Below are 12,023 nucleotides of genomic sequence, written 5' to 3'. Positions count from 1 at the left end.
CTAATTGTAGCAAAATATAGAAAAGAAAAATTTGTTCAAGACGTCACATTATTATCTCTGCCTCATTCTGTTATTCAAATCGTAAAACACATGTTCGTGCTGTCATAATTTGTGTGTGCGTTCGTCTGTGTTCATGACCCTGGCTAATAAATTTTAAAATCAACTGATCAATTTTTTGTAAACATTGGTACTAACACGATGCCAACTGAAGTAATCTCACCTTAATTATTCTCTATTAAATATCACTACCGACATGGCTCTCGGGTAAAATACTGAAATACTCTTTGATTAGTATTATGAATTCCTTTCTTGTAAACATCTTTTAAAAATATAGAATTCTTACCCCCGCCTTTTTTAAAATATCAGCTGTTTAATGGCATAAAATAATGTCTTCAAGTCTCACAGTAATAACTAAAAGCTCTTAAATATATTTACATACTTCATATAAACCGTTTTTCGCCAAATCTCTCAAAGATGAAAGCTGCAGAAAACTCCGATATTATGTCAGATAACATTTAGATATATGAAATATATAACAGGAAACTGTACATAGTTAAATTGCACAAGTACTCCTCTGTTCTACCTGCTGATTGTTTTATAAAAATTATACCATTTAAATTAAATAACGTCTTGCTCATTAACAGCATAATTATTAAGAAAATGACCAAAAAAGTAACATATTTTAAAAATATAATTGTTATAAAAATAAATTCCAACTAACGTCAACACCAGTTGTTAGCTTAACAAATTCTTAACAAAAGTTAACATATTTTAACAGGAATAAAACTGAATCAGTGCATTTAAATCCTTTCACTCTGGAATAAATCTTACATTAATTAATTCATCGAATCTAATATTTTGTTACGATGTCGTGATTCGAGGAGTTCGCATTTCCATCACACAAGTTAAGTGCATTAACGGACCTCAAAGACAGAAGACTGAATCCCATGGCATTTCATGAGCTGTGAGGAGTGCCACAAACATTACTCACCGCTGTAAAGAGAAAGTGTTCTGCTTAAGCGCATTTAAATTACAGCAGGGAACTGACGCAACGAAATTATGTTATCTGTAAGAACGTCGTCAGATCGACTGTCAGTAAAGATGATTTCTGAAGCCCGTGTAATAAGCACGTCATAAGAACGGCGTCATATATCCAACTGTAAACCTTCTTCAGAATAAACAGCACGGAATTCTGAATCATCCTGTGTACAGACTGGCTAGTAATTAGCAAGTCTCTGCTAGGGCCATATCAGTCATTTTCAGGTCCGATCTATTAGGGCTTCGCCCACTCCCTCGTGACCCGCGGTAGCAAATACGTGACTCTTCTTTATTTGCATTCGTAGCATTAATTAACTAACCAATTAATTAACAATGATGTTTTTATTCAAAACGTAATGTTATTGATATCTTTTTAATTTGTACGAATTCAGTAACATATTACAAGTGACTGCATTCTGCGGAATATCAATCCAAGTACGCACGTAAAATTTACAGTCTGTATCACTGAAAAATGGAACAGGCATATGGTGGTAGAATACACTGTGGAAATTAATACTAAGAGATTGAAAGTGACAGATGAGCTCTTAAGAACATGGTAATGAACCTGCGGTTTCCATAAAACATTCATCTACCACACCGACCTACGTGATTGTCTTAGTCTACGCTTTAAACTGTAGGCTTAACCCTGTTAGATATCAAGAGAAAGCGATGATTTTAAACAAATGCACGTAAATATACACAAGTCAAGGTTTTTTTTTTTTCGCCTGAGGTTTTCTTGAAGTAATCTTCACTAAAACATTTTATCTTCTTACGTGATGCATGAAAAATAGGGAATTGTAAAATACAAGAACGACTTAACACATAGATTAACTTACGAGGGATACCTTTCAACAAAAGAATGAACATACTTCGCTGATGCAATAAACAATATGCTCTAGAAACTATCTAAAAACACGTGACGGAAAAAAGAATTTTACAGTACACTTATGTGTGCGTATGAACATTATTTCTGTTGTACTATGTTACGAGGGTCGCTCATTAAGTAATGCCCCACATTTTTTTTCTCAGCCAATAATGAAGATAGAAAAGTGTACTTTTACATGCTTGAGATTTGATGTTTCCCGCGTTCGTGTACGGAGTTTCAAATGATTCCAACCGATAGCGGAGCTGTAGTGAACTGTTAAAATGGCGTCTGTGAACGACTCTCGTTACAAGCAACGAGCTGTAATTGAATTCCTTGTTGCTGAAAAAGAAACGGTGGTGAACATTCATAAACGTTTGTGTGCTGTGTATGGAAGCTGTGCAGTCGATAGGAGCACCGTTGGTCGCTGGGCTAAGAGAGTTAAAGCTTCAGGAAGTGAAGAAACCGAGCTCCGTGATCTGCCGCGCTCTGGGCGTCCTGCCACAGCCACCACTCCAGACATGTTGAACCGCGCGGATGCCATTATTCGTGAGGATCGGCGCATCACAACTCGACAATTGGCCCAACAGCTTTCAGTCAGCAATGGAAGTGTGATTGCAATTATCCAGGCTCTCGCATATTCGAAGGTGTGCGCAAGATGGGTTCCACGAAGTCTCACAGCAGACCACAGGATTCAAAGGAAAACGATTTCTTCTGAATTGTTGGAGCGTTTTGATGCTGAGGGAGAGGTCTTTCTGTCCCGGATCATTACAGGTGACGAAACCTGGATACACCACTTTGAGCCAGAGACAAAAAGGCAGTCAATGGAGTGGCATCATCCTCAATCACCGAGAAAGAAGAAATTCAAGACAACTCCCTCCGCCGGAAAAGTCATGATGACTGTCTTTTGGGACAGTGATGGGGTCATTCTTGTGGATGTGATGCCAAGAGGTGCGACCATCAATTCAGACGCGTACATCAGGACCCTGAAAACCCTCAAGAAGCGTTTTCGACGAGTTCGGCCTCACAAGCATCCAGCAGAAATTTTGCTCCTGCACGACAATGCACGCCCTCACACAAGTCTGAGAACCCGGGAAGAAATCACCAAATTGGGTTGGACGGTGCTACCCCATCCACCCTACAGTCCAGATCTGGCACCCTCCGACTTCCATCTCTTTGGGCCACTTAAAGATGCTATCCGCGGAACAAGATTTGAAGATGACGAGAGCGTGATTCAAGCAGTGAGGACATGGCTACGTGCACAGGACAAGAGCTGGTACCGGCAAGGCATGCATGCACTTGTTCCACGCTGGCGTAAAACCGTACAAGTTGATGGGGACTATGTGGAAAAATAGTATGTGTAAAGGAAACATTGATTTATATTGTCACTAAATTTGAGCCATCTTGAATAAATATGTTCTGAGGAAAAAAATGTGGGGCATTACTTAATGAGCGACCCTCGTACATTAGTGTGCACGGACCTAAGACACAGACCTGAATCACACTGAAGTTAATATGCATCATGTATTCTGTTCGTGATTTGCTGCTTAGCAGGCAACGTCTGACAAATATTGTTACAAAAATCTATTGGCATGTCGCGTAAGAAGGCTCAAACAATATTGACCTCGCTGATATGCTAATGTGTTCCAAGAAGCATCGATCATTTTTCTGCTACAAATATATCCGTATTCAAGAGACTGTTTGTTCAAGTTCTAGTCAGTTGCTAAGGCTTTACATTGGAAGCAGAAAGCACTTAGAGACACGCCGACGTGTTAACAGAAATATTAATAAAACAGCAACGTATCTTTCCAAATGTAAGTACAGTGCATATACAACATCATATATTTATTTGCAATACATTCATAATTAGGAAATTACAAAACAGAAGGAAGCATATTTACATTAATTATTGTAGTTACTGGATTGATATCACACACGTAAGCAAAAATCATCATCAGCTCCTTCCGTATCCCTGCCTCTTCAATACGTGCGTCAAAGCATTATAATGTTATAAATAGAGTAATTACATTTTCATCCGAAACTTCTAGTTACGAAATATTACGATACTGTTCCATTTACCGTAATTATACGTGTTAATTATACATTATTATACGTATTACCCTCTGTTGTGTAGCTTTTATAAAAAAAAAAATTCAGATGTTCTGGGGACGAAACTCCTTGTGATGTGCGTACTTCATTCAACGTGCATTATTCTATTGTTTAATTAACAGTATGGACGTGGAGGAAACAATTTTGTGCACTGTTACTCGTCTAACAAACTCGCACATGTGTGTCACAGATGTTCGTTACACTAGTTAGTTCCGAATATTTGTTATTCACTGCCCTTTTTAAAAATTCTGACCGTGTAGTTGCATTATCCACATTCAGCATTACCATGTAACAACGTGCACAATATACCAATCTCATTTTTACCAGACTTATTGTGTGTTTGCTTTCGTTAGTTTAATAGCATTTACATCGTTATCAAATATTTTGTTTTTTCTTTCATTAATTATTGTTGTTATTTACATTTAAACATATAACAAAATATGCTTATTAAATACTATTATTGAACATGTCTTTATTAATATTCTTTATAATATTTAAATTATGCAAAAGATACATGCGATATTTTGTATAATATATTTCTTTACAGAAGAAAGTTAACACATTACGACAAAAATACACCAGTGTTAATATTTTACGTGTGTGTGTGTATCATGTAGATTTTATAAATGATTGTTGATGCTGACTGGTCTCGATTTCAAAGTGTTGACACGTGTGAGTCCGCACATGTGCTGACACACACACGTGTAAATACATTAACACAATCATAATATCATTATAATCCAGGATAACGTACGTCTATCACAAATACAAACGAGTGTAACGTACTACTTGCATTTTATACGAACACAGTATGTTTTATTATAATTCAATGGGTACAAATAGAATTTGTGTTTTTAAATTTGAATTTACACTTACGTTTATACGTATAAAGAATGCCTCTTTTTGTACGTTTCAGAAATGGTGAAATTTCAGGTTCTGTTCATTTCGTTGTTACCAGCTTGTCTGTTGGTGATATGCGGAACTCCTCAAGCAGGTAAGACCTGAGCTATATACTAACATTTGTTTTCCAAATTAACCATTCTTAATTACATTTTCTTTGGAATAAGAACAGAACTATGTGATTTACTATTACAACTGAAATTATTCAAATTATTGTGAGCGAAAAATTTGTAGTATGAGGTTTTCGCTGCGGTAGAAGTTTAGAGTTTCGTCTTATGTGCACATGCTGCCTCCACCTTCAGATTTCAACCATGATTACGGAGGCAGGTTCCTCCGAAAAGTTCGAATACAAACAGAAGACTGCAAGCCACAATCTATGCATAATATTAACAGGTCCGTGATGTAGCGCCGTGTACTGTGGTAGATGTTGACCGACGTTTCAGGGAAGCTTACTATCTGTATCATCATGGATATCAAGCCGCAACTTCCCTTGAAACTTCGCTTAATTACTGACAGACTACACGGCGAAACATGCTAGGAGATAACATTCTCGTTGCCGTGAGAACCTGATATCTGACCTATTTACAAATATTCTACGTAAGACGATGAACCACGTTCTATCTGTAGACCTGAACATGTTTTGTAACGAGATGCATCATTTTTTTCTAATAACATTGAATTTCATGTTATTTACCGTTTATACAAATTCCGTAATGGTCGCGGAATTTATTTCGTAAAGACTTCGTTGTCTATAATAACATATTTTTCATACATTCATACTACAACAACCCTGATATTTGGTGATAAATTGTTATAGTGCAAAAAGTACCTAAATCCTCTGCTTTGTTAAGGACATTCAGCGTGTTAATATCAATTATAAGGCAAAATTGTTCTGACATTTCACGCTATATTTAACACATACCAACATCAATTGTAAGTCGGTTATCAACCTGAATGCTCTGATGGCCAGTTAGCATCCGACCAATCAATATTCAGATGTAAATCCTGGTTAGCTTATAACTGAATTGCTATATTAGTAAGCCTTGGTACCAATACAGTGCCTGTTTGGATTGCAGTGGATGGACGGACATGTGACGACATGCCTTGTCTCAGGGACGAGGTGTGTGTAATGGAGATTGGCCGGTGTGACTTCAAAGGACTCTGCGAACGCTACCCAACATGTCGAGTTCCCAGGAGGTCGCTGGAAGGTACTAGGTGCAATAGGTCCAATGCAGTAATTGATGAACAATTGGTTTAAATTAAAACTTTAAACATTATTATTCAATCCCCCAAACAATCGCACCACAAAGCCGAACAATTTTAATAATGATGATTCAATTTAATTCAATTCTTTATTATTAGTGTGCTGTATCAACAGCCACATGATAATAATAATGAAATTGGCGGTGATCATGGTAACGTGACTCATGCTGCAGTGAATAATTCTTGACATTTAATTTACCCTACAAAGAACTCTTATAAAATTTTGTAATTTCAATGCGACTTACAAAGATAAAGCTAAATTGTATTACTGTTCGACACAAAGAAAGTTCACTCCCGTATACCAGTATATTATCATCATCATAATAATAATAATAATGGCGTTGCTGTGTTAAATGGTAAAGAATTTATTTTACAATCCTCGCGTTTTAGTGATCTGGCGGTACACACTGCTAGTTAGACCAGATCATTCGCCACTCAGTGGCAACTCAGTTTAATTAATCCTAAATTCTGATTAATCTGAAACTCACCTAATGAGATTAAATGAAACAGACTAGATATTAATAGTAACAGAATAAGATAATAGGATCATGAACGTCCTTGACATGGATTGTGGTTGGGGGCGACAGGTTCCGTCGATACGCTGATACCTGCCTCTGAGACCACACGGCGTCACAACCCAGAATACCACAATCCACAATCCACCGCCGTTAAACCATGAAATCTCATACAACATCGAAATGCCTAGTCAACAAGAGTGACGTCTAATGCCCACTCAGAAGGGTCCAAAGGACCACAGAGGCCTAAATGCTAAGATGGATACAGATAAAGATCATAAACACAATAAAATGCAGACCGCAGACAGACGAATGTGTCTGTACCAGAAGCTCATACCATCGCCCTATTCTTTGCACGTAGGTTCCTGTGAGCACTACAGGTGCCCCCCTGGTCAGTTCTGTACCCTGTTGGAGGATCGATGCGTACGGAAGCCGTGTCCATCGAGACCTGCATGTGTTTCATCAAACCACACAGGTCTGGTTGGCTGAAACCTCTCACTTCAAATACATAAAACTGAAGACCCTACAAAGATAATTGTTTCAAGCTAATTAACTCCACTTGCTAAGCAAAAAATTAATATATTTCTAACAACAATTAGTAAAATGTTTCCTGCTTTCTTTGAGATATATACACTCCAATCGCATTGTTTACCATTTACTTTAAATATATAAATCTCTAATTGGAAAAAGTGTCTTTTGTTACATATTCACAAAATCATTGTCCCTTGTATTTCCTGCAATAGGTTATTCATTATATCAACAAATTCAAGGGCAAAAGAACTCAGTTGTCAATGAATTTCAGTTTCTGAGAAGGAACGCAATAATTAATAAACAAAGCGGACAGGAATGAGAAAAGAAAAGAAAATCTTAACATTTTAAGTAATCTCTGCGTAAGACTTGAGGTTCTCACAGCGGTGAGTATGAAGATTTCCGTCTTCTGGGTTGTTGCGCTGTGTAGTCTGGTCGATGTTAACCAACGTTTCAGAGGTCATACTGCCTCCGTCATCAGGGCGATGATCGCCCTGATGACGGAGGCAGTATGACCTCTGAAACGTTGGTTAACATCGACCAGACTACACAGCGCAACAACCCAGAAAACGGAAATCTTCTTAATCTCTGCGTGTTCATTGCTCATAAAACCTCACTGCTTAAAAAGTAGCTATTCCTTATTACGTGGACGTTAAAGGAGCAGCCCTAATACGAAACTGCAAGAAAATCATTTGTTCTTATCGTGATTTTCCTATTTCAGGCTTACACAGACTAAGAAGAAGCAATGTCGGTCTGCAATGAACACTTGACCACTAAACGTACACTTAATTAATGCTTGAAAACTGTAAACTTACATAACCTAATCCTAAGAGCTCGTGCTATGTACTAATAAAGGAAACACACCACGTACAAGCTTCATAAGTAACAGAAATTTATTACTTTTATGATAATTAACTTAGACTGTAAAACGATATTTTATTAACACCATGCAGTATAGTTCGTAAGAAGCTATCAGACAGCCAGACAAGAAATTCCAAAACATTTTACGGAACCAAAAGACACAGAAGATATCATCAATGGATCCTATCTTCAGGTGCATCCATTTCACTCCCTCTTTTCCTATTTTTCAATATCCACTTTAATATTATTCTCTCACATGAACCTTTCCTCAAGGTTTTACTACTAAACCTACAAAATTACGCGTGTCTTCATTTTGTAAGTTCAAACTGTCTCCTCGCCATTCTGTTCCCAAAATAAAACCTTATCTGAATCATTAAGTCTACTATCAGGCGACAGGAGTGGCCGAGCACACTGTGATTATGTGGGTTCGACTCCCACTCCCGGCATGGAAGTTTGTGCTTTCAAATTTAATATTATTACTGTAATCACAATAGTCGCGACTGTGGAGCGGCGTACAGGCCGAATGGGGTTCTGTAATAAAAGCACTCAAATCGAGGTTCTCTCGATTATGCGTCACAGATTATCGCATTGTTCCCGTTACCATTTGATAAATTAATTCCCTACTGGATAGAATTTCCTATAAAGTACCTACACACGGAAATATTTAGGTACATGCACACACACAGCGAACCATGTAAACCAACTCTCTCAATTACGTAATTAACTACGCAACGCGGATTCATTTTTTAGTGAAGATGACAGTCGTTCAGCTGGTCAAGAAATTACCCTCCGTTCACGTAACCCGATAGTTCATTTCCGCGTTCACAACAGCCCGCCACTGGACCCTGCACTCAGCCAGTTGAATCCAGCCCACAGTCTGACACCTTATTTTTTTTTAAATTAATTTTAGTATTACGCTCCTTTGTTTACCTACGTCTTTTCAAGTTAAATCCCTTCAATTTTTATTCTTATAATTGTGTACGCATTTCTAATCTCCATACGCGTGCCATGCAATTTTTCATTAATCCCTGACTGTAATTCTTAGCCTTCTTCAGTTCATTAGCATTTCAGGTATTTACTTATTCTTATGGAAAATGATAGTTCAGCACAGCATCGACAAAATCAACCTTTGGATTCTTTTGTGAAGAAAAACTGACAAAGCCTTCTAAACCCATTTGTACAGGACTTACATAAAAGAATGTCAACATTTGATATTCTAATATTTATCCATTGCCATAATACATAACAACAAACAGGACAGCTGCTGTCTACCGGCTTAGTTTGGAACCAAAGAGCTCAGAATACGAAGCCAGACCACTAATCATAGTCTAACTTACATTAATAATCTACTGAACAACACGCTACTTTAATGGGATAGGCTCACGTCTGCAGATAAACTGCAAAAACCTAGTTCAATTACGTGATAAAATCTTAATCACCAATGAATTTGATGCAGACTGTTCGAAAGCTATTATCTTCCTTTAATTTAGAGTTCCCCCCGACAAGTACACCCACTCACTACGTGTGTTTACGATCTTTTTAACCCGACACTACTTCGAAAACCCCCAATACACACGCTGTCTCCACTATTAGCATTCAACACGTGTGTAAGGGAGTTGAAGTGCAGGTCAAAGACAGGAAGCAGGAGGGTTAGAACAGGGTGATTTTACACCTTGCCTCGACAGAGGGAGCGAGTCAAGATAGCTACAACAAATTAACACTTGGTTTCGCAGCGTCTGGCATCAACACCTGCTAACAACACAGTGCAAGACTAATACTGTGTTCTGTACAGCAGAACTGAGTTAGCGACATAATCAGTTTCGCTGTAGATGTTCAAGGACGCGCTTTTATGTAATTTGTGGTTGGTATATGGTCTGTCAGGCCCACTGTATGTCCAGGGGTAAGATTAAAACTGAGGTTACTTGAATATCGCTGTATTCTGGGTTGCAACGCCGTGTAGTCTGGTAGAAGTTTACCGAATTTTCAAAGGTGCTTTCTGCTTCCATCATCAGGGTGAAAAGTGAGGGTCAGTAAATGTTGACCTTCCAAATGGCGCAACAACCCAGGATACAGCCGTCTTCATACACGCTGCTGTCAGAAACTTAAATCTCATTCAGATTTCTTACTTATATATTTGTTTACTTATTTAGCCTAATGTTTATTTACGAAGGTTACGCTGGCCTTGTAATCTTGGGGTCTCGGGTTCGATTCCCGGCGGTGCCCGAATTTATAACTTGTGTTGGGCGAGGCCGTGGTCTAGGCAACACGGAGTTTTCCTCCGGGGGCTTCCCCGGTTTCTCCGTGGCATCCCAACAATTACTCCATTCACACACAGAAGAAGGCAATGGCAAACCACTTCTGGATCATCTGCCAAGAACGTATATGAACAGGTCCCAGTCCGAGAAAAGGATGGAAGGATCCTGTTCATATGGACCTGTCCTCAGACAGAACACTAATAAAAAAAAATAATAGACCGAGGAACGCCGATACAGAAAAAGAGGACAAGAGAGGCAGGAAGTGAAAATATATGAAATTCGATTACAAAAGAAAAAATACGATACACCTTTCTCATTATTTGTTGTGTTGAGCGGGAATGAAGTGTTTTAACAAATCACGACACTTCGTCGGGCACTTTAACATGCACATGGTACTGATTACGGTCAGAGTTTCCTACACCAAGTGCTCCTACTTTCATAGTAATAAACAATGCACTCAACTGGTAAGTGTAACGATATGTCATTACAACACATCGCAGCTGTGACCGGTCGACTGGGACTTTTTTTCTCCCCTAATTCCCCTAGAGGTCTGATATGGGGTCGCAATACAGAACAAACCGGGCGATGTTTCAGTGAAAGATTTAACACGCGATTCCCACTTCACTCCGCTGGAGTACGAACCAATAGATCCGCTGATACATTTAACAAGTACATCAGCACCATCAGGTGTACTCTGCAAATGCATGTAATGGTGAATTAAATATGGCGGACTGACTACCGCCACAGGAGACAGGAAAATGGTGGCCCCTGTGTGATGCTGCCAACTCGACAACACAAAGGCTCGTGGTCTGTACCCGAAGCTGAGAAACGGCAGAGGGCAGACATCATTATAAATGGAATGAACTAAACTAGAAGCCCTGTGACTGTCCAAATAAAGGAACGTGGACATGTTACACTCTTGCAAGAATATTTAACATTTCAAAATCAAACTTCGATGTCACTGTATTCCAGACACAAATTAAAATATTTCAATACTGAACATGGCTGTATTGCCATCAAAGAGCATGGAGTACAACTCATCATAAGCAAGAAGTCCATCAGCTGTCCAAAACTATCCTCAGTTTTTATTAAATCCGGAGAATAAACCCGCCACTAGTCATTAATCTCAACCAGATGGATTTAGCCTACGAAATCATAGACTGTTTCTTTGCGATCAACTTTAATATCATCCTCCTATCTCATCCAAGTGTCGTCTTCCTTTCAGATTTTCCTATTAATATTTTTCACACGTCACTCATCTCCTCACCACACGGTAACTTTTGAATTATAATTATAGCAATATTAATTATCTGTACACATCATTAATATAAACAATCCTATTGCTTAGTAAGTGCATTTAAAACATAGAAGTAGAAGGTTTATAATTTGGCTTCTGAATCACAAAATGTTTACAGTGTGTTTAATATTTTTGAACACACTGTAGGACACAAAAATATAAGGCGTCATAAAGTAGCCAATACTCTGTCATGGTTGCATTAAGTCTACAGCGTCCTAAGCCACAAGCCCCCGTTCAAACTACCGAACAAATAATATGGGTTGTAAAAGAAAATGTAGCCATATTGCCACTGGTTCATGGCTTATAGTAATAGGATATTAGTCTCCAGGCTAAGACACTGCAGATATCACATCTGGGCCATGGCCGACGTCTTACGCGGATGTCTCTTCAAAGCC

The 12,023-nt window shown here is 38.4% G+C and overlaps 1 protein-coding gene across 2 annotated transcripts; it reads left to right on the top strand.

Moving 5' to 3' along the window:
• The first annotated feature begins 3,518 nt into the window (after positions 1-3,518).
• On the top strand, positions 3,519-8,097 carry LOC110838276 (uncharacterized). Of its 2 annotated transcripts, XM_022081333.2 has the most exons (5): positions 3,616-3,714; positions 4,926-5,003; positions 5,986-6,117; positions 7,049-7,162; positions 7,937-8,097. In XM_022081333.2, the coding sequence occupies exons 2-5, from the start codon at positions 4,928-4,930 to the stop codon at positions 7,975-7,977; spliced, it is 363 nt and encodes a 120-aa protein (XP_021937025.1). In that variant the 5' UTR covers positions 3,616-3,714; positions 4,926-4,927; the 3' UTR covers positions 7,978-8,097. The 2 variants fall into 2 exon arrangements, with proteins under 2 accessions (XP_087198671.1, XP_021937025.1); XM_087342545.1 differs by lacking the exon at positions 4,926-5,003 and having other exon boundaries at positions 3,519-3,714.
• Positions 8,098-12,023: the final 3,926 nt, after the last annotated feature.

Source organism: Zootermopsis nevadensis, unplaced genomic scaffold, assembly GCF_977971745.1.
Source record: "Zootermopsis nevadensis isolate Lab colony 2312 unplaced genomic scaffold, Znev_1.0 Znev_ptg000003l, whole genome shotgun sequence".
In the NCBI taxonomy this organism is placed as follows: domain Eukaryota; kingdom Metazoa; phylum Arthropoda; class Insecta; order Blattodea; family Termopsidae; genus Zootermopsis; species Zootermopsis nevadensis.
This window is presented reverse-complemented; position numbering and strand designations above follow the sequence as displayed.

Bases quoted from the DNA above. Each gene is read 5' to 3' on its own strand.
- LOC110838276 (XM_087342545.1), top strand. From the start codon at position 3,534: ATGCTAATGTGTTCCAAGAAGCATCGATCATTTTTCTGCTACAAATAT. The intron at 3,715-5,985 runs GTAAGTACAGTG...TTTGGATTGCAG, and splicing joins AGCAACGTATCTTTCCAAAT to TGGATGGACGGACATGTGAC. The intron at 7,163-7,936 runs GTCTGGTTGGCT...TTCCTATTTCAG, and splicing joins TGTTTCATCAAACCACACAG to GCTTACACAGACTAAGAAGA.